This window comes from Physcomitrium patens, chromosome 11 (genome assembly GCF_059467195.1).
Source record: "Physcomitrium patens ecotype Gransden chromosome 11, ASM5946719v1, whole genome shotgun sequence".
NCBI lineage: Eukaryota > Viridiplantae > Streptophyta > Bryopsida > Funariales > Funariaceae > Physcomitrium > Physcomitrium patens.
In genome coordinates, this window is record NC_143420.1 from 3,231,499 (window position 1) to 3,253,859 (window position 22,361).

A 22,361-nucleotide genomic window follows, 5' to 3' on the forward strand; every position below is an offset into this window, starting at 1 on the left:
GCGTGCCGTGTTGGTCCTGCTGATGCGTCCCTTCGTTTGATTTCAGATCCTGCAGTCATATCCCCGGCCGTTGTATTCGGTGCCAATGCATTGAATGTTCTTACAAAAACCAATGCATCGTGGGAACTTTTGTATCACCATGTGTTAAAATTTGAGCGCTGATTTCCACGGTGATGAGTTAGTAAGCAGAGACTGATACTTCTTACTTGACATACTTCACCGTGGGTGATTTTGAGATGAGGTTTTCGTGGAGTTCTGCTAACTTCTTCATCTTTAGAATCTGTATAGGAGAAACGTTGTTTTGGGATTGACATATTTAAAAGTGCATGAGTGGTACACTTACTGCAAAGCCAATCGTGGTGTACAGGGTTTTGCGACATGGGGTTGAAGTGAATGAAACAGATTCTTTAATATGTAATAATAGCAACCGAACACTACACTTAAAGAATCAGTCCGCCATTTTTTTTATTCTAAGTGTAAGCGTGTTCGGGACGCTAGTCTTCGTCCCTTGAGGCAAAAGGAACCTTTCTGGCTTCTGGTTTCGAAGGTTTTCAACAGGATTCGGTGATCTTGCAAGCGCACACTCCCAACCAAAAGGCTGAAATGAGGGAGTGCAGCATAAGCCCAACGGTGTTAGGCGATTATTTTCATCTTTTTGTGCCCTTGAACAAAAGCTCCGAAGAATACACTGATGTGTGCGTGCAGAAATGGCATCCAAAGTGGACAATGAAAGAAATGTCGCTTGGTTAGTGGAACGTAACGAAAATAAGGAACACATGCGTGATCATCTCTGTGCAGAGTGTTGGCCCTACCTATGCTGCTAACGTAGGTTCCACCATGAGGCTGTGGAAGAGTGGAGGCTCACTCGTTGGCAAATATCAATGTTCTGCTCTGTATAAAATACGGGCACTGAGTGAAGTACAAAATTCTCTAGTGATCCGCAAGGCTGATTTCTTCAACACCAAAATACTCCTGCCACATCTGAGGATCAGCGAATCCCGGAAAATGGTGCCCAAGAGATGTCACTTGTGGATTCTGGGCATGAAAAACAGGGCGTGAAGGGTGTTCTCGGATCAATATCATCCTCATTAGCGTCTTGACACTTCTGCTTCCTACGAAGCTTAGTTTTCACTTTCCTGAGGGCCCGAATGACAACAATGGAAGGCAATTTGATGCAAGCAAAAGTCAAAAGATGAAGAAGAGAGAGAGGGCAACAGCACACGGCTGTACAATCAGCAGCTATCCCCGCTATACACTTGAATACTCCATCCCTCTTTGCATAAAAACCATTGGTTTTCCATTCTTCACCACTCAACTCCCCTTGCTGGTAAGGCTCACCATTGCGGCCACAGGAATAGTTCGACTCCATACCTTGGCCTCTGGGTTTGTGAGGAGAGTTCAAGGAAATCTTGTGAGGTGTCTTTGAAGACCCAGAAATCGTCCCTTCCAACTGACAAACGCACATCGTGCTCCTCGGGCGAGCACCAACAGATTCCCCTATGAAGAGTCTTTTAGATTCGCCATGCCGCACCAACCTCTGCTTGACATGCTCCTTAGCTTGGTTTGTTCTTGATATGCTTATCGAGCGAGGAGATTACGCGGCAGTAACTTCGTTCCCAAGTGATTCCTGCACATACATCGAAACTTAATTGAAATTCCATTGACGAAGTGAATCACTATTACATGTTCGACTTTAACTCTTATTCATTCAAGGATCAACAAGATTCGTAATATAATATTCGACTGAGAATCGATGCTTGGAAGCTTCCCATGGATGTCAAAGGATGAACAATACCATTTCATGTTTAATACAGGTCGGATCTGCAAACACTCACAATATGAATGCTGCGATACCGATCATGAAGGGTGAGCGAACAAGCGAAAAACGGGCATTCTCGAAAACTTCCATCTGCAAATTGCGGAACAGTACTGCTCGTCTCTGCGGGCACTATGAGTTTGCACAGACACACGCTCTCATGTACAAAATCCTTAACTTCTGCAGGCTCTAGATATTCGAAACCTGCAACTAAGCAACACGGCTGGAAGTGCTCACGATCACCTCTTGCACAAAATAGCCGAAGTATGAAGCTTGAAGCAGCGGCATTATGTCATAAGATGACAATTCGTAACGAATTGAAAAAACGCGCGCTTGTTGCTCTCAAACGAGCAAGTATCTTATCCCAAGCTCCTACCATCACCTAAAAAATGTTTTACATATGTATAAAGAGGATGCGGGAACTTCTAAATGAAAGAACCGCAACAGGTTCTACTGTGAGAGTGCGAATGGCAGGAGCTCTCTACATTTCAAAGTCCAACTCAGTACCCAATTTTGTCAACATAGATGAGAACAATTAGCCATCTGACATCTAATTCTACAAATCCAGAAACACAAAAACGTCCTGCATCATGTTAGATTCCAAACAAGGTGCCAATTGCATTATCTCACACAAAGAAATTCTTGAAAAAACAACAACCTACACACGTCTTCAAAAAAGCATGTCCAGCTTCACGACCGAGAATATTTGATCAGTCACCAGATTCTAAGTCAGTGCTCAAAACCCCGCATTACAGAAACACCAACGCTCATCGCAAGGAGCTTGGAACAAGAACCTACCTCCAGCTAGTCAAGTCCACAAGTTGCCTCCGATGACAACACCCTCGAAATAGCTTTCACCTCCAAGAATGGGTCCTGACCACCGGCAGACAACGATGCTTCGGCCACAATCAACACCACGCAGGCACTACCTCCGCTGCGGAAGTCTATACAACACCAATCATGATGAGTACCACACCGTCTACCAGAAAACCTCGCGAAAATAAAACCAAAAAACCGAATGAAGGCAACACCTCGCCACGACTAAACACAGCCTCCATCACTTTCTCCTTCCCATCACTCAACTTCCCACGCCATAGCACCTCTCCCTCTCTTCCTCTCTCTCGCTTTCTCCTAACTCCGCTCAACTGCCAATCCCCACTATTCTACACGGATCTGCTGTATCGCAATGCGGCAGAAAACGACGACAAAACACGTTGAAAGCATGTTACAAGATCAAGAAAGCCGCTGCAATCAAACTAAAGACTTGTGCACGCTACAACAAGGGAAAATTCTCGCTCCCGCGCGCCTCTTCACTCGAGAAGAATCCCCATTACAGACCTCGACGGCATTCAATGAACACCGAAAAGCACAAATCACAAGGGCCAGAAATAAACCGACACTGCAGAAGGTGGTAGTGCAGGGTCGAAAGCTCCAGAGACTAACGACCTTCCTCGCAAATCATGAAACCCCTTCGTGGTTTGGATTTCCTACCGACCTACTGCTCAGGAAAGGGCACTGTGGGTGGTACTGATTGGTGTTGTTCGTGCGTCACTGCGGAACTGGTTGCATCCTTGTAATTCTCACAGAAGTTACGTTCCCCAAAAGCGTTCTCCACTGCGTAGTATAATCAACTTTTGGTTGGATGGTACAATCTTTTGTAATACAAAAGGATAACGCACAATTCAACCTGAAGTTTTAAACACAGTTTTTGTAATAAACTAGAAGGCAGTAAATTTGAGCTTTTTATTTTGGGTTTGATTGTGTCACAATGCTCAGCACCTCTGAAATTTGTGGCGCAGGTCAGAGTTACTTAACACAATTTTTGTGGTGGTTTCATGAATTGATTTCTAAATGCTATGTGTGTATGTGTATATATAGGGTATTGCTAATGCTATCACAATCCTCTTTTATTGTTGTCACTAGTCACTTTTGTTCAATACCCTTCAAATCATTTGATTTGAAATGATTTTTGATTAGATTTTATTTTTTAAAAAAATTGCAAAAATATATCAAGTAGGTGGGTAAATGCAATGGCAATAGCAAAAACTGTGGTGGCACTAACAATACCCTGTATATAAAAATATATAGTTATTGGATGTGATTTTAAAACAGTAATGGATTCATTAAATGAATAAATTTTAAAAATTAAGAAAATATTGGATTCGACTTTTGAATGGATAATGCTAATATTTTGCAATAAAAATGAATAAAAACAGAAAAAACATATAAGTCCTCCACAATAATATCAATAAATCAATAAATTAATTTGAATGTGTTTCCAATGAGGTGGAAAATAAATAAAAAGTAAAAAAACAAAAAACATAAAAACATAAATATCTTCTCACAACCATAAAACATTTTTGGGTGCAAATGTTCTTCATGTAAAACAATCCCATTGAATACCCCAATATGAATGAACTCCCAAAGACTTTAAGATTTGTACATATTTTTCAGAAAAAAGTATTCTTCCATCTTTGATGACTTTTGGGATATTTGATACTTGCAACAATGTCCAAAATGAGCGAGAAATGAAATTTAATGTGGCAAGCATAGTATATAAATAAAAAAACGGACAGAATGTATGTATTATTATATATATATATATATATATATATATATATGCAACTAAATAAAAATTGAATAATAATCGAATAAAAAAAGATTAAAAAATTACCTATTTTATTTATTTTCAGTCAGAAATTTTATTTATATTTATTGTGTTATTTATTTTATATATTTATTTATGTACTTATTTATATATTTGTTCATATGTTTTTAAATTACATATATGTTATACATTGCATTTTTAGACAACAATTAATTTTATTGAATTTTTTTAATTGATTTAATTAGATATAATACTAAAAAAAATTGAATCTATGGATTTCATTTAATAAAACATTTTGATGTTTGATTTTGTTCACATGATATTCTTTCAATCCACTATTTTAGAATAATAATAATTAAAAAAAATGTTAAAGTGTAAAATTATTAAACCCAAAAGTAAATTGTACCAAATTATTTGATTTAATATACTTGTGACTTGGCATCCTTAGGGGCACTCTACACATAGAAGTATGCTTTGGAAGGCCATTGTTCAAAAGCCTCACCAAAGTCTCATGCTTGGTGAAGAAAAATATTTTTTTAGAAGCTCTCCTCTTTGGATATAATACAAAGTGAAAAGAGACAATGAAATTATGTTTATATATATATATATATATATATATATATAAAAATCTAAATATTTTAGTCCATATCTTCATTCAAACAACAAAAAAGAGTATAAAAAAGACTCTTCATTTTTTTTTTAGAAACCATCTTTTAAGATGGGTCCAATAGAAATTCCAAAAGACAATACTATTCATGCCATGCAGAAAAAGATGTATTTCATCTCATTCTTTCCTCTTAAGGCCTGTAGAATTAATTTCCAACCAATGAAAATATTTAAATATTAAGGCCTCTGACCTCATCTCTTCAGTATAAAGTGCCCCATAATTATTCATACTCGTGTAATTTTTTTTGATGTATTAGAAAAATAAAAATAAAAATAAAAATAAAAATGATACATCAGCGCCATATTCTATTTTCCATGTCTACAAAAATAAATATGATCGTAAATTTATTTATTTAATTATTTATTTTCTAGTGGGATCCTGTTAAGTTTGATTAATGTAATTGGTCCCGTTCCCCTTGACTGGGAACACAGTAACTTCGCAATGGGATCAAGATCCATGGAGAACGGGGTCAATGGAGTGGCAGCCACGCAAGCATCCAGCACGGCAGCAGAGGCTGAGCCTCTCAAAAAGCGTGCCCCAAGACCGAGCCCGGTGGGGAGGACGGCCTCGGTTTCAGGCCCAGGATAGACGAGTTCCTCATACGGCGCCTATGGGCGTCCCCTCCACACACCCAGGCGGGGTCCACGTAGGACTGCCGACTCACCTGAGCCCGGGTCATAGGCCCTATTCTCCTGTTCGAACAGGTGGTTGCTCTCCCCCCGCCCGGGCCACGCCACGCTGACTCTTATGGGTCCCAGGAGCTGCAGGGTTGCAGTCCACCTGGGCATTACACCTGGGCATTAGTGTCACGTCATGATCCGCTGGCATCCACGTCACCTGTCATTTTGATAACGAACAGATGAGCGGAATATAGAAACTTTTTCTTTTTTCTTTTTCTGTTGCTTTGCTTTTTCTAAATGTTTTTATATTGAATACACTATTAGAGCAACAGAAATATTTGGTTGACGTTGGGAAGAAAGATATTCTTAAACAAAAAAATAGAATATTCCAAGCATCTGGAAATGATACCATAGGATATGTATTTTAAAATGTGATTAAGAGCATGCAGTGTACTTTATTGTACATATATATGAATGAACATATAAAGAGGGGGGAGAAGATATTTAATTTAATCTACTAATTTAAAAAAGAAAAAGAAAAAGAATGTACATGTTTGAATGCAATGGTATTGTTATGTGTAAAAACATTTACTGCTGACTCTTACAAAAGCATTCTTGCACTTTGTGACATTTTGAATTATTTAATACAAAAAATAAATAATTAGTTTAAACAAATAGTGAAAAAAATGTATTATATTTAGTGAATCATGGTGGAATTATTCACAAAGCATCCATGCCATCCAAAGGAAACATATCAAGGTAATGATTTTATAAATTGTTCATTCTATACACTCAACTCTCATATTGTTTGGAAGATTTTTGAACTCAAATTTTAGAAGTTTGAACATTTGAAATCATCTTTTAAACTGGGAGTGTTTGAGTGTTTGAGTAAGTGTGCATATATTTATAATTTTAATGCAGCAAAATTAGTGTTGTGCTTTTAGATTTATTAAATAAAGGGAAAAAAAAGAAAAAAGTATCATGAATAATTATCACAATGACCCATTACAATGGTAAACTGATAATGCATACCAAATTTGTTTTTAGATGCATTATCGAAATTATGTGTTTTTTTTTTTTTTTTTATTCATTTTTTTTTTTCATTTTGTTTATGGTCATCATATGTGTAAGTGTATGTATGTATATTGAAATTATGATTTGATATTTTAAAAGATCTAAGATTTTTTTTTTTTTTTTTTTTTTTGTTTTATGTTAGAGTTTTTGCAACAAATAGAATATTTTTGGTGATTTGTATAGCTTTAACTATCAAGCATTGCATAATATATATATATATATATATATATATTATGTTACTATATATGTATAGCATGTAAGATTTATTACATTTCTTAAAAATAAAGTTCATCATTTACTTTGGATTATTTAAATAGAGTGAGAACACAACTTTCTAGATATATAGTCCCTTGAACTAAACCAAGTGCTTAAAACATACAATTACAAAGTCATCATAGATTCTTAAGTTAATTGATTGCCCATTGATTTATTATATTTATATGCAAATAGAGGCTGAATTGTAAGACCTTGCTACTCCATCTAATTTTGTATTCCGAATTGTACTCTTATTATGCCTTTGACCATTTGTGGTTTGTTGTACAGCCTCAAGATGTTGCACAATTGTTAGGTTGTTTTTTTTTTTTTTTTTTAATATTGATGCAAATGATTTAAAAATAAATAAATGAATAAACAAATAATTCTACCATATTCAATCAAGTTATCCCAGAATAATTTCCATATGTTGTGTTACTATGTTCCACACCTTCAAAAAAAGAGTTATAAGGCATCTTGATTATGGCATCAGTTCCTTAAATACAAATTAATTAACAAATACGAGATTCATTATAATTTACTTATACATGGACTATGACACTCTGTGAAAATATGACTATATCATCACTTTGTAAAATTACTCGCAACAATAAATTTCAAGAATTTGATTGTTTTCTATAAATAGATATACATTTTTTTAAAATTATTATGATGATTAATATTATTATTATTTTGTGTGTGTTGATTAAATGTACACACACATGTATGTAAATAAACAGTTAAACAATATGTTGCTTATAGTCATGAAATTTTCATTTTTATTTATTTTTATAATTTGTTAAAATTCATGTTAATATGAAATCCGGGGATTTTGTCATTAATAAATAAATAAATAAATAATCTATTGATATTTGTAGCTGTCAATCCTATTTAAACTATATACTATTGACACATTGTCACTTATCAGTATTTGTGAGTGATTTATTTTTTAATAACTTTCTGTGTTACAATTAGATGGTAAGAGATGCCATTTAAATATATATATATATATATATATATATATCTTCACAAACCATTAAACCTTTTTTTTGAAAAAATATACATACATACATACATACATACATACATACATACATGCATTTGGAATAAAATACATATATACATAAAAAATATATATATATTCTTTCATACATACATACATACATTTGAATGCACACTTATTTTTGTGTGTAAGGATATTGGTTAAACACCTTAAACATCCCTTGGCCTATATTTGAATTTTAGTGTTGGAAATTGAGTAATGAATTTACATGCTATTAGTGAGTGAGAATATTGCACATTGAAGGAAGTTGTGTTTTTGACACAAACTTCCTTGAAGGTTGTTGTTGGGTACACAATAATTTCTAATTCACGAAAAGAACACTAAAAAGTAGCATCTCAAACATGAAACACTATTCAGATAATCAGTATGGCACAACAATACTTCTTTTTGTGTAAATATGTGACAATTAAAAGGTATGCACAGGCTAATCTTAAACCCAGACTGAGACCGCATCTTACAAAGAGGGTGATATATTAGCACAACTCAAGGTTGCCACCAAGTTCTTTTTCAGAGGTTCAAAGTTGTCTCATATAATTAATTTTGAGGTCTACAGTCCAACATTACAGACTAACACTCCAAACACAAGCATGCTATGGATTAGGTCTCATAGATTTCAAAGCGGCCTCGCATCAATTTTGTGAAGTATCGGTGAAGGTAGAGCTTATCAATCTGTTAAGCAGCACTCGCACAATGGTATCGTGTGAATTGATTTGAGAATGTCAATACATTCGTAAATTACTTGAACCCATTGTCATTTTTAAATCCCAAACGTTAAGAAATCTCTCAGACCTCACTCAGTTGTTTATGACACTTCCATAACTACCAGTTCCCCCGACTGGTTTTCCATTAATCTGTGAAGTTCAAGCCCTTACATGTGCATTTAGATATCAGACCAGAACAGAGACACGGGCGAATACAAGCAATTGGCTACTGAACACGAGCATCAGGTCTATAATACGAATGAGATAACATCACAAATAGAGGAAGAATTAATCAGCCGTGTATGAGATAAATTGGCATACAACTTAGAAAGGCTCTGCGTCGGTCGAAAAACAATGCCTACGTTTCCAGTCAGCGAATCTGAACTTTAAAAAAAAAAACACAATCGTAATTCACTTAAAAAAACATTGATTCCTAACTATTTAGACTACCTCTAAAAGTCTAGACCAGCTTCACGAGCAGCATCTGCCAACGCCTTGATTCGTCCGTGGTAAACAAAGCCTCCCCTGTCAAAGGCCACCTTGCTAATCCCTTTCTCTAAACAGAGCTTGCCGATAGCCTCCCCAACTTTCTTAGCAGATTCCTACAAGAATGACACCTCTGTTAGGGCGTATCCAACTGCTCTGAAATTCAGTCACCAAATGATATATTCAAACCCTAATTCCCATCTCTTCAGTTTTGGTAACGAAGGAGATAACCTCCATGTGCAAGAGTGCTTTCATAAATGATTCTGACAATTGAGTATTTTAATACAAAGCAAACACATCATGTTAAAGCTGAGAGGACAAGCCAACGAGCGCTCCAACCCAAAAGAAGGAAAAATACTTACAATGGTTGGGCCTGCTGTATCTTCAATAGATTCACGGATCTCCTTGGTGAGAGTAGATGCGGCGGCCAGAGTGTGCTGCTTAGTGTCGTCAATGACTTGGGCGTACAGATGTTGGTTGGTGCGGAAAACAGCCAATCGAGGCCTCTCAGTGGTACCACTCAGCTGCACGAAAAAAAAAAAAAAAAAAAAAAAAAAACAAACAAACAAAACAACAACCAACCAACCAATCTTGTTCGTTAAAGGGATCCGGAAAGGGTTTGAATTCATCACAGATGGGGCCAACCTTCCTTGCTATTTCGAGTGATTGAAGCAGGGGCACATGAACTCAAAATCACAAAAGTATTTTGCAAACTACGCCAGAGAGAGAATTGACAGTTGCACAATAGACATGAAATCACCTTCTTCCTCAAACGCCTGTGACGAGACTTCAAGGATTCCCTCCGAGTTTGATCCTTCAGAGCCTCTATCGTCAGCGACTCCCGCAAGATAGCTGCAAGGGGATTATAAAAGTTTGGCAAAAATATATAAATAATTGGTACAAAGCAACGCCAAACACACGGAAAGACCAAAACCCACAATGCAGTTCAATGGAAAATCCGACCAACTCAATCGCGAACTCCACCCTATCCTCAAATTCCAGTTCTAATGGCCAAAACGAAGCTCACCTGGGCGTGTGGACGTCGGCATTGGAGCGTGGGAAGACGGGGTGGCAGCAGCCAAGCCATTGAATTCCGTGAATGGGGAGCTTCGCAGCGACAACGACGCCATGGACGCCGATGCTCCAGCCATCACCGCTGACGCCATAGCTCGCAACAACAACAACAACAACAATAAACAAGCTATTCAATCGGTGAAGAATGCGAGGAACGAATCCTCGAGTCCGCAACAAATCCTGTTTCTACCTCGCCGAGGAGGAGGCTCTACCGGCTCGGGCATGGGGTGGCGTGGAATTAGGGGCCTTATCCACCTGGGGTGCGAGACGATGTTCCCTTTGTGTTCCCGAAGTTCGACTGCCCACGACGGTTCCGTGGCGGAATCCTGCATCGCTCCTGCTCTTGTTCCCTTGCTTGGTGTTGTTTGTTGTTCCCTTGTTCCCCACGACGAGTTCCCGATTGTGCTCATTGAGTGCGAGATGGTGTTCACACTTGCCCTAGTTAACTAACTAATTAATTAATAAATTAGCTATTTGGTGGATTAAGAAATTGCTTCTTTATTAGCATCCAAGTTTTATTGATATATTATGGATTTCTTTGGGGGGTTCTACTATATCGTTTGATCAAGATAATGGCGTGCATGGATTGCCAACTTTGCACACATGTAATACATATATATATAAATAAATTGAATTGATGTTGCATGTTAATTTCAAATGTTTAATTGTAGCATTAATAATTATTTTTAACATTTTTAATGAACGGTATTTTTATTATATTCAATTATGTTGCATATTTGAAAAGAATGCATTTTTAGATGTATGTCCATTTTGGTCATATAAAACACTAATAAATAAAGAAATAAATAAAAGTCTTTATGTTTATATGTCTCGTTGGTTTACAATTGATGCATGCAAAAAAGAAAAAAGAAATTAAACTAGAATCGTACACACAATATTCTTTTTGATAGCATAATTATTATTCTTAGCATTCTTTCTAACTTTATGAAACAATCTTGTTGTGCACATATATTTCAAATCATATTTACATACTCTACACACAAGAAGAATAAAAGTCAATCTTTGCATAAAACACAATATATATATATATATATATATATAATCTATCCAATATTTTTAAAATTAAATAAGAGAATTCTTATTGGTCAAAATTCACTTACACTCCTATTTCACTCTTCAACTAGATCAATCACTAAAATTCACATAAAATTCACAAACGAACGTCTCAAAAACCAAACTTCAAACAAGACCTCATTACAAAGCTCAAAAAACCCAACTTCAATCCACAACAAAACAGAACAAAAAAAACCATTTTCATCCTAATGAACACAAATCAACAAAACTTTCTCAAAAACAATGAAAATGAGAATGAACTCCCTTTCAATCTGCTTTCACACATTTTGCTTCTTCTTCTTCATCACATGGTTGAATTCCTTCGGAAAGACAATAGCTTCTTCTTCTCACGAAGGCTTCAAACCCAGCAAGCAAAGCTGCATTAGCACCACTGTTGTTGTTTTTGCTGCTCTGCACAAGATTGTTTGTTTAGCCACACAATTGCAAGCATGCGTTGTTGTTGCAGGCCAGGAATTGTATCTCCACAACTGAATCTGCACCACCACCAACAACATCAACAACAACGATCGATCGATCGATATGGAGGCAAGAGCCATTGTTTGTTTGTTTGTTTGTCAATGGCGGCTCCTCTGAAGCAGCAGCGGCAGCAGAATGGCTCCATGGCGAGACTGAATTTCATGAGAGAGCAGAAGCATCAGAGTTTCGTGATGCTTAAAAATCTGCACTTTACGGGGTTGAAAGTACATTCATCGAGGAATGCGGGTCACGGGGTTGAAGCCATTCATTCTATAATGCAGCCACGTCCGAAGCCATGATACAGTCAGTCAGTGTTTTGTCCAATTGTGGTAGAAGTGGAGTGGTGTTAGTGAAACTGGGCGAAAAAAGAGAGCGAGGTTTAGAGAATAATGGTGGTTTGATCCACACCGCCTTTTGAATTGCACATCAGCAACCTCCGAAGGTCGTTAGGGACGAGTCCAATCGACCCCTCGGATATTGTTTTGCAAGTTGTTTGTTAGTCCTGTTCACTGAAAGCGTTTTGTTGTTGTTGTTGGTGTTGTTAGTGGTGGTGTTGTCTTTTTGGGTTTATTTTATTTTATTTTATTTTAGTTTGTGGGTTGTAGCTATGGCGTCCTGCTACCCACTCTCCGTCTCGCGCCCTATGTTGCTGCACCGATGTCGATCGTCCGCTTGTTCTCGCGTACCCAGCTGTGGGACTTCCTCTTCTCTCCAAACACACCTGAATTGTGAGATTTGGTTGGGTATTTTAGCGTCGGCGTGTTGTCGAAGAGTGGCCCCGGTTTTGCTGCAAGAGCTGTTGCAATGGAAGTGGGTCGGGAGGCGGAGGTTCGAGTGCGAAGGAACTGAGTTTTGCGAACCCTCGTGTGGCCTGAGGTGGAGGCGGAGAGGGGGTCGAACGAGGGGATCGAAATTGGCGTGCAGAGCGGGCCTGATTGAGCCCGCGGTGCGTCTGGTGCTGGCAGACATGGATCCCGAGAATTTGCAGAATTTGATCGTTGGAGCGAGTGTTCTGGCTGCCACTTCTGCTTCCCTCTACTACGGGCTCAAGGTGATTCACCCACCGGCTTTTTCATCCTCGAAACTTTTTCGCACTTCGAATGATCAATGTTGTTCGATTTCGTGGAGCATTGGAAGGTTTCGTCTCGTTTTAACGGGCTCGAAAGTAGCTCTCAATTCATGTCACCATGGCCGGCGAGTAATTACTTGTCGGAATTGAGCAAATTCCAATGAATCTGCGGCGATTAGGGCTTACTCGAAGGAGGAGCGAAAGGGGTTGCAGATGGGATTATGTGAATTGAATTCGTGGAGGGGATGCTTTGTTGGTAGACTCTTTCGTTAGTCAACAGTCTGCGTTGAAGAAATCATTTGGCTAGTCAAAGAAGAATTTTCTTTGTGTGATATTTCGTTTGATAATTGTTCTTGTGTGACGGCAATCCAATGCAGGGTGAACCCGAAACGTGTGCGAAGTGTGCAGGGAATGGTGAGCTTCGTCTCTATCCTCACATTTTGTCTGACAAAGCAATGTTGTACTTCAAAAGTATGTTGTCGAAAATTGTAACCAACTTGGCAAGTAGACCAACCTTCTGTAGACCTAATCGATATAGCATTGTGAATCTAGAGTGGGTATTCTTGTTTTGAGTCTGTTTACGTTGGTAATGTCATTGCAATTTATGCGTCGCTTCTAAAACTCGGTGCGGTTTTATGACCCAGGTGGAACAAAATGTGTATTCTGCGTTGACGGGAAAATGAAGACTGAGGCTGGGCTGACGGATTGCCGTGTCTGCAAAGGAGCAGGTTGAATTCTTCACAGTCAAAACTCTCATTGATGTAAATTTTTGCACGAGGTTCTGGAAGAGTCTTCACATTAGAAAGATTCAATCACCTAAGAAGGCCCATTAGCTTCATTCTGTGGAAAATGCTTATGCAAACCTTGTTTAGTCGGCTAGCAGTTTGCAAAGCTGATCCATAGCAATTGCAGTTAACTGACGTGATGTATGGGTGTGTGTGTGGGGTTGGCAGGCCTAATTCTTTGCAAAACATGTAAAGGGTCGGGGTATTCACGGCGCATGTGATAATATGTACAAGGTAGAGTCCATTTTTAGCTAGTTCTTTAGAGTCGGTGAAGACGCTGAGGTTCGGACAAATGTATTGTAGTTCCCACTCATCTCTATCCGTTCCACCAGAATTATTTGAATGGGCTTCAACCAGAGAACACAACGGAGTCCTAGTAATTGCAAATCATGGGAAGAGGCGCAGGAGGATGACGGACCATGAGGTATAAACCGCCGTCCACTCCGCCCGCCTAATCACTGAATTTTTGTTCAGCCTGGTGCATTCAGCAGATTGCGGTTTCTTCAATTCAATTAGTTTCTGAGACCAAAGCCGACAGCACATAATGTCCTTATCTAGCAACTCGTCTAAGTAAACCAGCTCCCATGTCCAAGGACGGTGACTCGTTAGCTTTATATTGCAGAAGGTGAGAACATGTGATTTCCGACTCAAAACTTCCTGTGCAACTTATGTAAAACTGACACGGAGCCAAGCCTGCAACGCGACACAACTGCTCGTGCAGATTCTCGAACGTAGGATACGAAGACCACGATTTATTCTTGGCCTCAGACCCCCAGTAAAATGCACATTTTTCCCCTCTCCTGCAAACGCCAGGATAAAAAGCTACCTCCAATACATACTTAGTGAGTGAGTTGTTTCAACAGCGTTTCACGTAGTTCTTGGAAGATGTTAGGGTTCTCAAATTAGGTGAAGTTGCGAATAATCTTAGAGCACGTTTGAATTGACGCCAAGATAGGTATCCTCGTTGGATTCAAGATATGAATTCATCAGCATTCATATTCTGCACGTCCCAAGGTGAGTCGTCTTTCTGCGTTCATTCTTCTCTGCTAGATCTTTCTCGATTTACCGATTCTGGGTCCACCCCATGATAGTAAATGAAACAGAAAAAAAGGAGGGAAATATGTTGGGGACTTCAGTTTTTTTTTTTTCTTCTTCTTCTTCTGCTAAGGAGAGAAGCGTTGGTTGCGTGCGCACCGTGCTTCGAGGAACGGAAGAAACAAGGCGGCCCACGGAACTGGCCACGTTCCTCCGACTCTCATCGCTCAAGGGTCCACTAATCTATCCCCTCGTTCCTCGTCAACAACTTCAGAAAATTGGGTTGTTTTTGGTGACAACAGTTGTGTCTGTGTCATTGTTGTTCACACATCAGGCACCACCGCAGATCCCACAAACAGATGTGATGGATTCCAAAGGTGACGACACTGAATGAGAATGGTGCTAACGTTGGAAAACCTTAAACCGTCAACTTAAGTTTTTTCAGCTATTTGAGGGAGTTTTTTTTTTGGAAAATAATAATAATAATAATAATGGAAAAATAAGGTTTTGATGCGTTCAAAAAGAAAAAAATAGAATTGCTGCAGTGGTTTAATTGATAAAAATTAACAAAGCATTTTTTGTATTTGATCCTTGAACTAAGGCATAGACTTGAGCAAAACCATTTGTAAAAATAAGTTAAACCACCTCCTCTATCACACTAAACCACCAACTTCATCCTTGTAAAGTTTGCCAATCATTGGTGGATTTGGAATCAACTTAGAATCTTTTTACATTCTTTAAAGCGATTTTGGATTATACAAGGGCAATTTTTGTCAAGGTCTATGAGTTGGTTCAAGGACATGATTGTGTTTAAAATATTTCAATGTTACATCAACAAACTATAGTTTTTTATGCAACCCTTCTCCTTGCGAAGAATCTAAGCACACGGCGTGTAAAGATGCAAGAGTTTGGAAGCTTTGTGTGTGAGGATCTACATATTTGGGCATGGATTCTCTCTCCTTTAGCTAAAGTCTTGTTGTCTCTTTCTCTCTCTCTCTTTGTTGAAGAGTGTGGGATATGAAACATTGTCAACTTAATATATATCATTATTTTTTGTAAATGCTAAAACATCACAATCCTTAATTCTATCCAATATATTCAAGTATTTTTATGGCCTTACTCCTTCCAAATTGTAAAACATCAAATTGTATATTCTATTACTTATAGAACTTATAATCTACAAAGAGCAATTCCAATCTCTCTTAAAATTACTAAATAAAATAGTGGTATTAATAGTTTATAATCATTTTATCTTTTCTAAATAAAGATTAAAGTTGATTAGCAAGCTTTCTAAGTAATATGCTAAAAATATTTAGCATATTTTATAGCATCATATACATCTAAAAAAATAGATTCTTTTTTGTATTATTGTACATTTATCTACATTGGTTACATTGAGATTAAATAGTACTAATTTCTTCCTTGCTTGAGAAGTACATCTTTTAAATGTAGGAATATCTTTTATTAATTGTTTTGCTAATTGTAAGGATTATTTTTATTTATTTTTGAATAAATAAAATAAAAACAACTAGGAATATGTTTAGAAGTTCCTTGTCCACAAAACTAGTAATTGAATAATTTCTTTTTAACTGCAATATTTCTTATTTCACAACTTTAGTATCAACTTTAATTATTGTATTTAGGATTTGGAACAATAAACTTCCAAAGTTGTCAAAAATTGTTTGAGTAGTCCTTCTCCCAAAATCAATTTACAAGAGTTTAGATCTCCAATTGTTTGTATAATTTATAATCTTTCTGTAATTGTTTTTATAAAAATATCACCATTCTAAGATCCTTCAGCTCTTTCATAATTTGGATTTGTTCTTTCTAATGTGATCTTTTGATATAGATGTCTAATGAATTTGTTGTCCTACAAACTTGTGTTGTGTAAGTTTGGTGATTAAATGCTATTATTCAATGCCCTCTCATCCTAAACCCTAACTTTTTTTAATGTTTATAATTCTATTCTTACATTAAACCACAAGCAAGTAATGTCTTTGCACTTGCTTGTGATTTAATATACAAATTGATATGCCATTACAAATCCAAGCATACAATCCTAGAAGATTGTTATCATGTTCTGAGAGTTATATATATTTTTAACAATTATAAGCATTAATATCCAAAGTATTCTAAATAGATGACTAAGTTAGAATGTACATTATTATTACAAGTTTTGTTTTATTTTATTTTATGTGTTCAGTATATAGAGAGACTATAAAAGGTGTGATGTTAATAATTGAACTAGTACTGTAAAGGACTGAATTTCTAATATTTGTTAAGTATTTATATCTGGAAAAGCAAAATAACATTATAAATCAATCAATGTTGGCAATATGAACAATGAAACAAAAACATATAACAAATTGCCAACATCATGTCACCTGCAAGGCTTCTCTTGTTTCTACAAACCAAAAAAAAACCAAAAAAAAACCAAAAAAAACAAAATTAACAAAATCAAAATATATTATACCATGTAACACTGCACCAATTAATAACAGCAAGGAAGTAATCGGATCAAACCCAATGACAAAGAAATCTAGAAATCGTTATCTGATGTCAAAGATATTGCGCAGGAGGCAAGCAGTGGCACTCAATTAAGAAACACATTTGCACAGTAGAAGTTAAGGATATATTGGGTTATAAAAATAATAAGTTCGGTATGTGAAATTACTGTCAAAAAAAAAAAAAAGAAAAAAAGAAGAAAGAGGGAAGTTTCACAACAGCTGCCAAAATTGTTGAGAATCATGTACTGAAGTAAACACCTACAAGAGAAAAAAAAAAAAAAGAAAAAAAAAAAGAGGTAAGGATTGAGTGGCTGCAGTTAACAACTAAACCCTAATTCAATAGATGATTCCAGCTCTTTGCGACTAAACCCTAATTTTGTGAAGAAGACGAGGACAGCGTTGTTGCAGTGAAGCTCGGCAGGCCGAGACAACCCCTTCGCCGTCTTCGTTGTTGCAGAAGCCTCGCGATCGGTTTCAGCTGACATGGAGATTCTGGAAATTGCCTGGGAGAAGACTCGACGGGGAAGGGGTGTCAGCAGATTCGAGGCGAGACGACGGCGCCGATCGCACTACAAAGAGCTGCTTGGACACACTCCAGTGGCGCGGCATGGGGTTGAAGCCACTCCCCCCGCCGCACCCTGCTGCGTCGGGTGCCGCGTCTTGCCAGAAGAATTTCGTGGCCAGGAAGATGTTGTAGCCTTTGGAGTGTAAGCCGCTGACGAGGTCTCGGAAGGTCGTGTCGCGGGTGGCGGAGATTAGAAAAACATTCGAGGGTGCTGGGTTGCTGATCGCCCACAGAGCTATGTCCACGATCATGGTCTTCAGTACTGCTGTCTCCGATCCTGGGAGCTTGCACGGCAAGATGCGGTGCTGTAAAATGATGCCGCTGGCGATGAGAGTGTCCAGCCCTGACTTCGAGCCTGGCCCGCCGTTTCCGTAGACGTTCACCGTGACGCGAATTTGGTCGCAATTCAGGTGACTCTGGAGCTCTCGTAATAATCTGTGTGCCTGGACGGCTGCGCCGCTCGGTGGTGAAGCTTCGAGAGGAGAAAAAGAGCAGGTCTCAATGTCCCACCACACTATAACATCTCTCGTGCCAATTGAGGTTTCACTAGGTTTCGCGCGTCGCTTCGGCTCTTCCAAGCTCAACAATGTCTGGCACGGCGGGCTAAGCTCCTGTTCTTCGAGAACATTGCCAGTGGATACTTCCATATTGTGACTACAAAAAAAAAACAGAAAAAAAAAAAAAAAAAAAAAAAAAACTCCTCACGGTGTCTTCGTTTGAGAAGTCCAAGCTCGGCGGACCTGATGGTTTCTACAGGATTACGACAAGATTTGTGTTGGTAACGCCAGTAATCCAACCTGTGTGGGATCTTCGAGCAATGGAGGAGAAACGGAAGTCCAGGATTCTGGAGTAATCAGATCCCTTCGCACTTGTTCTGACACTCTAACCTCTCTCGTCGGAACATCTCAACACACACGAAAGCAAACTAAACTCTCTGTTCCGAATGCGCGAACTAACGCACGCTCACGACTAAAAGTGGCATTTCGTCTCATCAAGGCTACAGAAGAGAACAGTGCAGAGAAACGGTGTGGTCTGCGTAACTTGTCTTACAAACGTAAGAAGAATGGGTACATTACCTGATGTTGTGGAGGAAGTGGAGGCTACTGTGACGTTCTCACATTGTCGCATCCATGTAGCGCTGCACGCACTCTACTGAACGATCGAAAGCTCTAATGCTCTAATGACCGAGAGAAATCTCAGGTTTATTCTTCGGAAACTGAGGCAAGGTTGCAACAACTTGCGATGATCGATTGCATAACTTGGGACCATGTTAACGGTTTCTCACCAGTTCACTGCTCACAAACAGCGTTTTCTATATTTAGCATCCCTTTCATCGGAGCCAAATCGAATCTGCCAAAGGCTGTAGGAAACTGATATGATTTTGAAACAAGATTGCATCTAGAACGCTAATATCAGCATGGAAAACGCAATCGTCGCTTTTTGTGACGATACTTTGAGCTCAGCAAGAGATCTGTGTCGGTTATGTATCAAAGCATCATAATATCGAAGTCTAGTGATCGGATATCAAATTTTCCCGATCGGATATCAGCAATTGTTGCAGTCCTCTTGGGGAAGACTGCATCCAACGAAGAGATTGTTGCGGTAACTGCACTTCACTATCGACTCTTCTGTTCGCTGACGACAAAGAACAGGAGTGATTCGCCTCGAAAATGTAAAATGGCAGCAATAGAGGGCCAGCCTTAGAAAAGCTTCGGCAACGGAAGGAGAGGATTGCAGGTGACAGCCTCTAGATACGTGCAACCACGCAGCAGGGTTTAGGAATGTTACCCTCGACGGTAGTTTGTTCTGTCCCGGTTCAATAATTTTGTGGGTCATTCAAAACTAAAGCGGACAAGGTTGAGTGTTCACACCCACATGCTCTGACAACAACATGGCGTTCCTGAAACCCAACCATACGCTCCGACATCTCTGACAAACAAGACATGGCGAATCTCCTCATCGCACAGCAGCGTCTCAGGAAAAGCTAACTGAATTCGGCTAAATCCTAAATTCTCTCCCGATCTCACTCAGCTGAAGAATCTCGCATTGCAACTAGATTTACAAGAGTGTTGGAGTGTCAGTAGCGACACCTGCTCACAACCCCGAGTTAGGAACCCCGGGTGTTCGGCGTCCGACGATGTGCAATGAATAGTTGGTGCAACGGAGCAACGTGAAAGATTAAGTCCTGCGTAAGGAGATGCAGGGAGATGAAACCCTAACGCTACGCACCAGGAACTACAAGTGACGACCATGCTTGTGTTCTCTGTAACAGACCCCCGCACAAAAATGATGACACACAACTAGGGTTTTGTTTGTTGTCGAAGAGCTCGAACCCAACCAAATGCGAAGCGGATGACGCGCTCGAGGTCAAGGTAGAACAGTGCCGAAGCATTCCGAGTCCAGTTCCAGTCGGAGAAAAAAATTAGGGTTTCTAGTCGACATAGCCATTTCAATCGTATCGACATCGCTGTGGACGTGAACTCCAAAACCCAGTGCGATTTCAAAATTAGAGTTTCGGATTTGAAGCTCATAGGATAAGAAGTGCAAACATCGGTTTAAAACCCTAAAATCCTAAACCTTGTTCTAGAGGAGAAAAATTTCTGCATGAAGGAAACAAAATAGTAGAAAGATAATCTCATGAGTCTTTGTAATCAGGAGACAAGGTGAGAGAATACAACTTTAAATCTTATTGATTGATTGAAATTACAATGTTTAGAGAAAAAGGATGAGTTGGAAACAAGGGTGATTCAAAGGCTCCACTTCCTCTTGTAAAAACATGTAAAGACAATAATGTTTCTCAAATGAATGAATTGGGTGTTGTTCCATAATGTAGTGGTTCTAGAGGAGTAATCGATTCACTTACAAAACAAGGCATTAACAATAACTTTTCCTACTCACTCTCAATTGCTTGTTAGACACTTCCTTGGAATAACATTTTTTGACATTTTCTCTTACTATGATGCCTACAAATAGTACCTAGTAGAGTTTCTTAAGAAAAAGTATATATTTTTTAAAGTAAATTTGAGAACTTATAATTGTGGTTTCTTCATGATTATAAAAGGAGAGGTTCTAAAATAATTTGCTACTTATATGGTTTTATTGTATGTATCTTTTACATAAAACAGCTAAGGGAGATAAACCAAAGAAGACAAAAACCATCTTTGATTGACAAAAACCATCTATGATTAAAAACTATATGTTGTTGTTGTAGATTGCCAAGAATAGCATTGCAAGATCACTAGGCATTGAGCTTGAAAGCACCACAACATGGAATGACATGCAACATGGAGTTTCACATTATATGAAACTTCAAACAAAAGATTAGTTGTACAGTGTTTTTTTTGTGGCCAATGGTACAAATTTCCACTAATTAATAAATATCTATATATATATATATATATGTTATAACATGAATGTACATAATAAAATTGTTTAAAAAAAACCATGATGATTTGATGTTGCAACATTCATGAGTTACAACATTTGAAGATTCAAGGAAAGAGCTCTTGGGTCATACAATTATTACTATCTCAAAACATTAAGACTGATAGACTTTTGCAAGTACAACATTGTGGAATATATATACTTACTCATCAAAGTAAAATAAATTGTTGTTGAGCACAGTGATTGTGTATACCATTAAATCAAAGTCAAGACAAATCAAAGTCAAGACAATCATTACATTTGATTAATTTTTAACACTTCTAGAAGTTAGACACTTTTGTTGTTTTTTAAATCATTAATTTGTCCACAATTTGATATTTTTTGTAGCACAATATACCAATTTTGTCAAAAAAGGAAAATCTATATCTCTACTTCAGAGTTAACTTTTTTTAAAATAAATCTCAAAATAATAATTAATGTAACCCAACAAATTAGTGGAGTCATTTTAAATTTTAGAGTCTATATATTTGTATATTATGAGATATATATATATATATATATATATACATATTTGTAAGTGTGCATGATTGTATGGTTAATTATGATTTGTTGCATGTAGAATTTAACTTGATTTTACAACATGAATGTTGAAAAAATATTAAACTACGCTCACATTCATGCAAATATATAAATATACAAGAAATACGAGGTTGTTAAGTAATTTAAGTATATATATACATAAAATAAGTTTTTATCTTTGTTTAAAAACAAGTTGGTTCATAAAAGTTAGATAATGATTTTCATACAAACCAATACTTTTATAGATGAGTTACTTTTACTTTTCAGCTTTAATAACTCAATTGAATTTTATAACTCTGTTACTAGATTACCATTTATTTTAAAATAAAATGTAACTAATATTTGAAATCTGAATGTTTAGAGCTAATAAACCAAAGGGACTATCTTTAAAATTATCAAATTAACCAATTTTTTAATAAATATGATTGAAACTTTAAAATGACATGCAACATGCTAAAACACTTCATTTAGTTGGTAGGTGTATGTGTATTTGTAATACATATTTACACACAATAAAAACATTGT

General features: G+C 37.6%; 4 protein-coding genes across 7 annotated transcripts; 1 reads left to right on the forward strand and 3 right to left on the reverse strand.

Annotated features, from left to right (window-relative positions):
• Window positions 1-727: 727 nt before the first annotated feature.
• Window positions 728-3,163, reverse strand: LOC149988108 (uncharacterized). 3 transcript variants are annotated; one of them, XM_090254103.1, is made up of 2 exons: window positions 2,615-3,163; window positions 728-1,627 (listed from the first exon to the last, which is right to left on the reverse strand). In XM_090254103.1, exon 2 carries the CDS (start codon window positions 1,463-1,465, stop codon window positions 989-991), a length of 477 nt encoding a protein of 158 aa, XP_090110229.1. In that variant the 5' UTR covers window positions 1,466-1,627; window positions 2,615-3,163; the 3' UTR covers window positions 728-988. The 3 variants fall into 3 exon arrangements, with proteins under 3 accessions (XP_090110229.1, XP_090110231.1, XP_090110230.1); XM_090254105.1 differs by lacking the exon at window positions 2,615-3,163 and adding an exon at window positions 1,836-2,198; XM_090254104.1 differs by lacking the exon at window positions 2,615-3,163 and adding an exon at window positions 1,796-2,198.
• A 5,915-nt stretch (window positions 3,164-9,078) lies between these two features.
• On the reverse strand, window positions 9,079-10,503 carry LOC112288294 (uncharacterized). The gene is made up of 4 exons (XM_024532352.3): window positions 10,315-10,503; window positions 10,048-10,139; window positions 9,650-9,811; window positions 9,079-9,403 (listed from the first exon to the last, which is right to left on the reverse strand). Exons 1-4 carry the CDS (start codon window positions 10,451-10,453, stop codon window positions 9,254-9,256), a joined length of 543 nt encoding a protein of 180 aa, XP_024388120.1. The 5' UTR covers window positions 10,454-10,503; the 3' UTR covers window positions 9,079-9,253.
• A 1,317-nt stretch (window positions 10,504-11,820) lies between these two features.
• Window positions 11,821-14,239, forward strand: LOC112288311 (uncharacterized). Of its 2 annotated transcripts, XM_024532398.3 has the most exons (5): window positions 12,217-12,354; window positions 12,518-12,963; window positions 13,359-13,395; window positions 13,626-13,709; window positions 13,935-14,239. In XM_024532398.3, exons 2-5 carry the CDS (start codon window positions 12,520-12,522, stop codon window positions 13,985-13,987), a joined length of 618 nt encoding a protein of 205 aa, XP_024388166.1. In that variant the 5' UTR covers window positions 12,217-12,354; window positions 12,518-12,519; the 3' UTR covers window positions 13,988-14,239. The 2 variants fall into 2 exon arrangements, with proteins under 2 accessions (XP_024388165.1, XP_024388166.1); XM_024532397.3 differs by having other exon boundaries at window positions 11,821-12,963.
• A 3,171-nt stretch (window positions 14,240-17,410) lies between these two features.
• Window positions 17,411-20,690, reverse strand: LOC112288343 (uncharacterized). Its single transcript, XM_090254102.1, has one exon. It carries the CDS (start codon window positions 18,518-18,520, stop codon window positions 17,783-17,785), a length of 738 nt encoding a protein of 245 aa, XP_090110228.1. The 5' UTR covers window positions 18,521-20,690; the 3' UTR covers window positions 17,411-17,782.
• Between the last annotated feature and the right edge of the window lie 1,671 nt (window positions 20,691-22,361).

Bases quoted from the DNA above. Each gene is read 5' to 3' on its own strand.
- LOC149988108 (XM_090254103.1), bottom strand. From the start codon at position 1,465: ATGTGCGTTTGTCAGTTGGAAGGGACGATTTCTGGGTCTTCAAAGACA.
- LOC112288294 (XM_024532352.3), bottom strand. From the start codon at position 10,453: ATGGCGTCAGCGGTGATGGCTGGAGCATCGGCGTCCATGGCGTCGTTG. The intron at 10,140-10,314 runs GTGAGCTTCGTT...ATCCCCTTGCAG, and splicing joins GCCGACGTCCACACGCCCAG to CTATCTTGCGGGAGTCGCTG. The intron at 9,812-10,047 runs GTGATTTCATGT...TTTTTCGTGCAG, and splicing joins ACAGGCGTTTGAGGAAGAAG to CTGAGTGGTACCACTGAGAG.
- LOC112288311 (XM_024532397.3), top strand. From the start codon at position 12,520: ATGGCGTCCTGCTACCCACTCTCCGTCTCGCGCCCTATGTTGCTGCAC. The intron at 12,964-13,358 runs GTGATTCACCCA...AATCCAATGCAG, and splicing joins CCCTCTACTACGGGCTCAAG to GGTGAACCCGAAACGTGTGC. The intron at 13,396-13,625 runs GTGAGCTTCGTC...TTTATGACCCAG, and splicing joins TGCGAAGTGTGCAGGGAATG to GTGGAACAAAATGTGTATTC.
- LOC112288343 (XM_090254102.1), bottom strand. From the start codon at position 18,520: ATGGAAGTATCCACTGGCAATGTTCTCGAAGAACAGGAGCTTAGCCCG.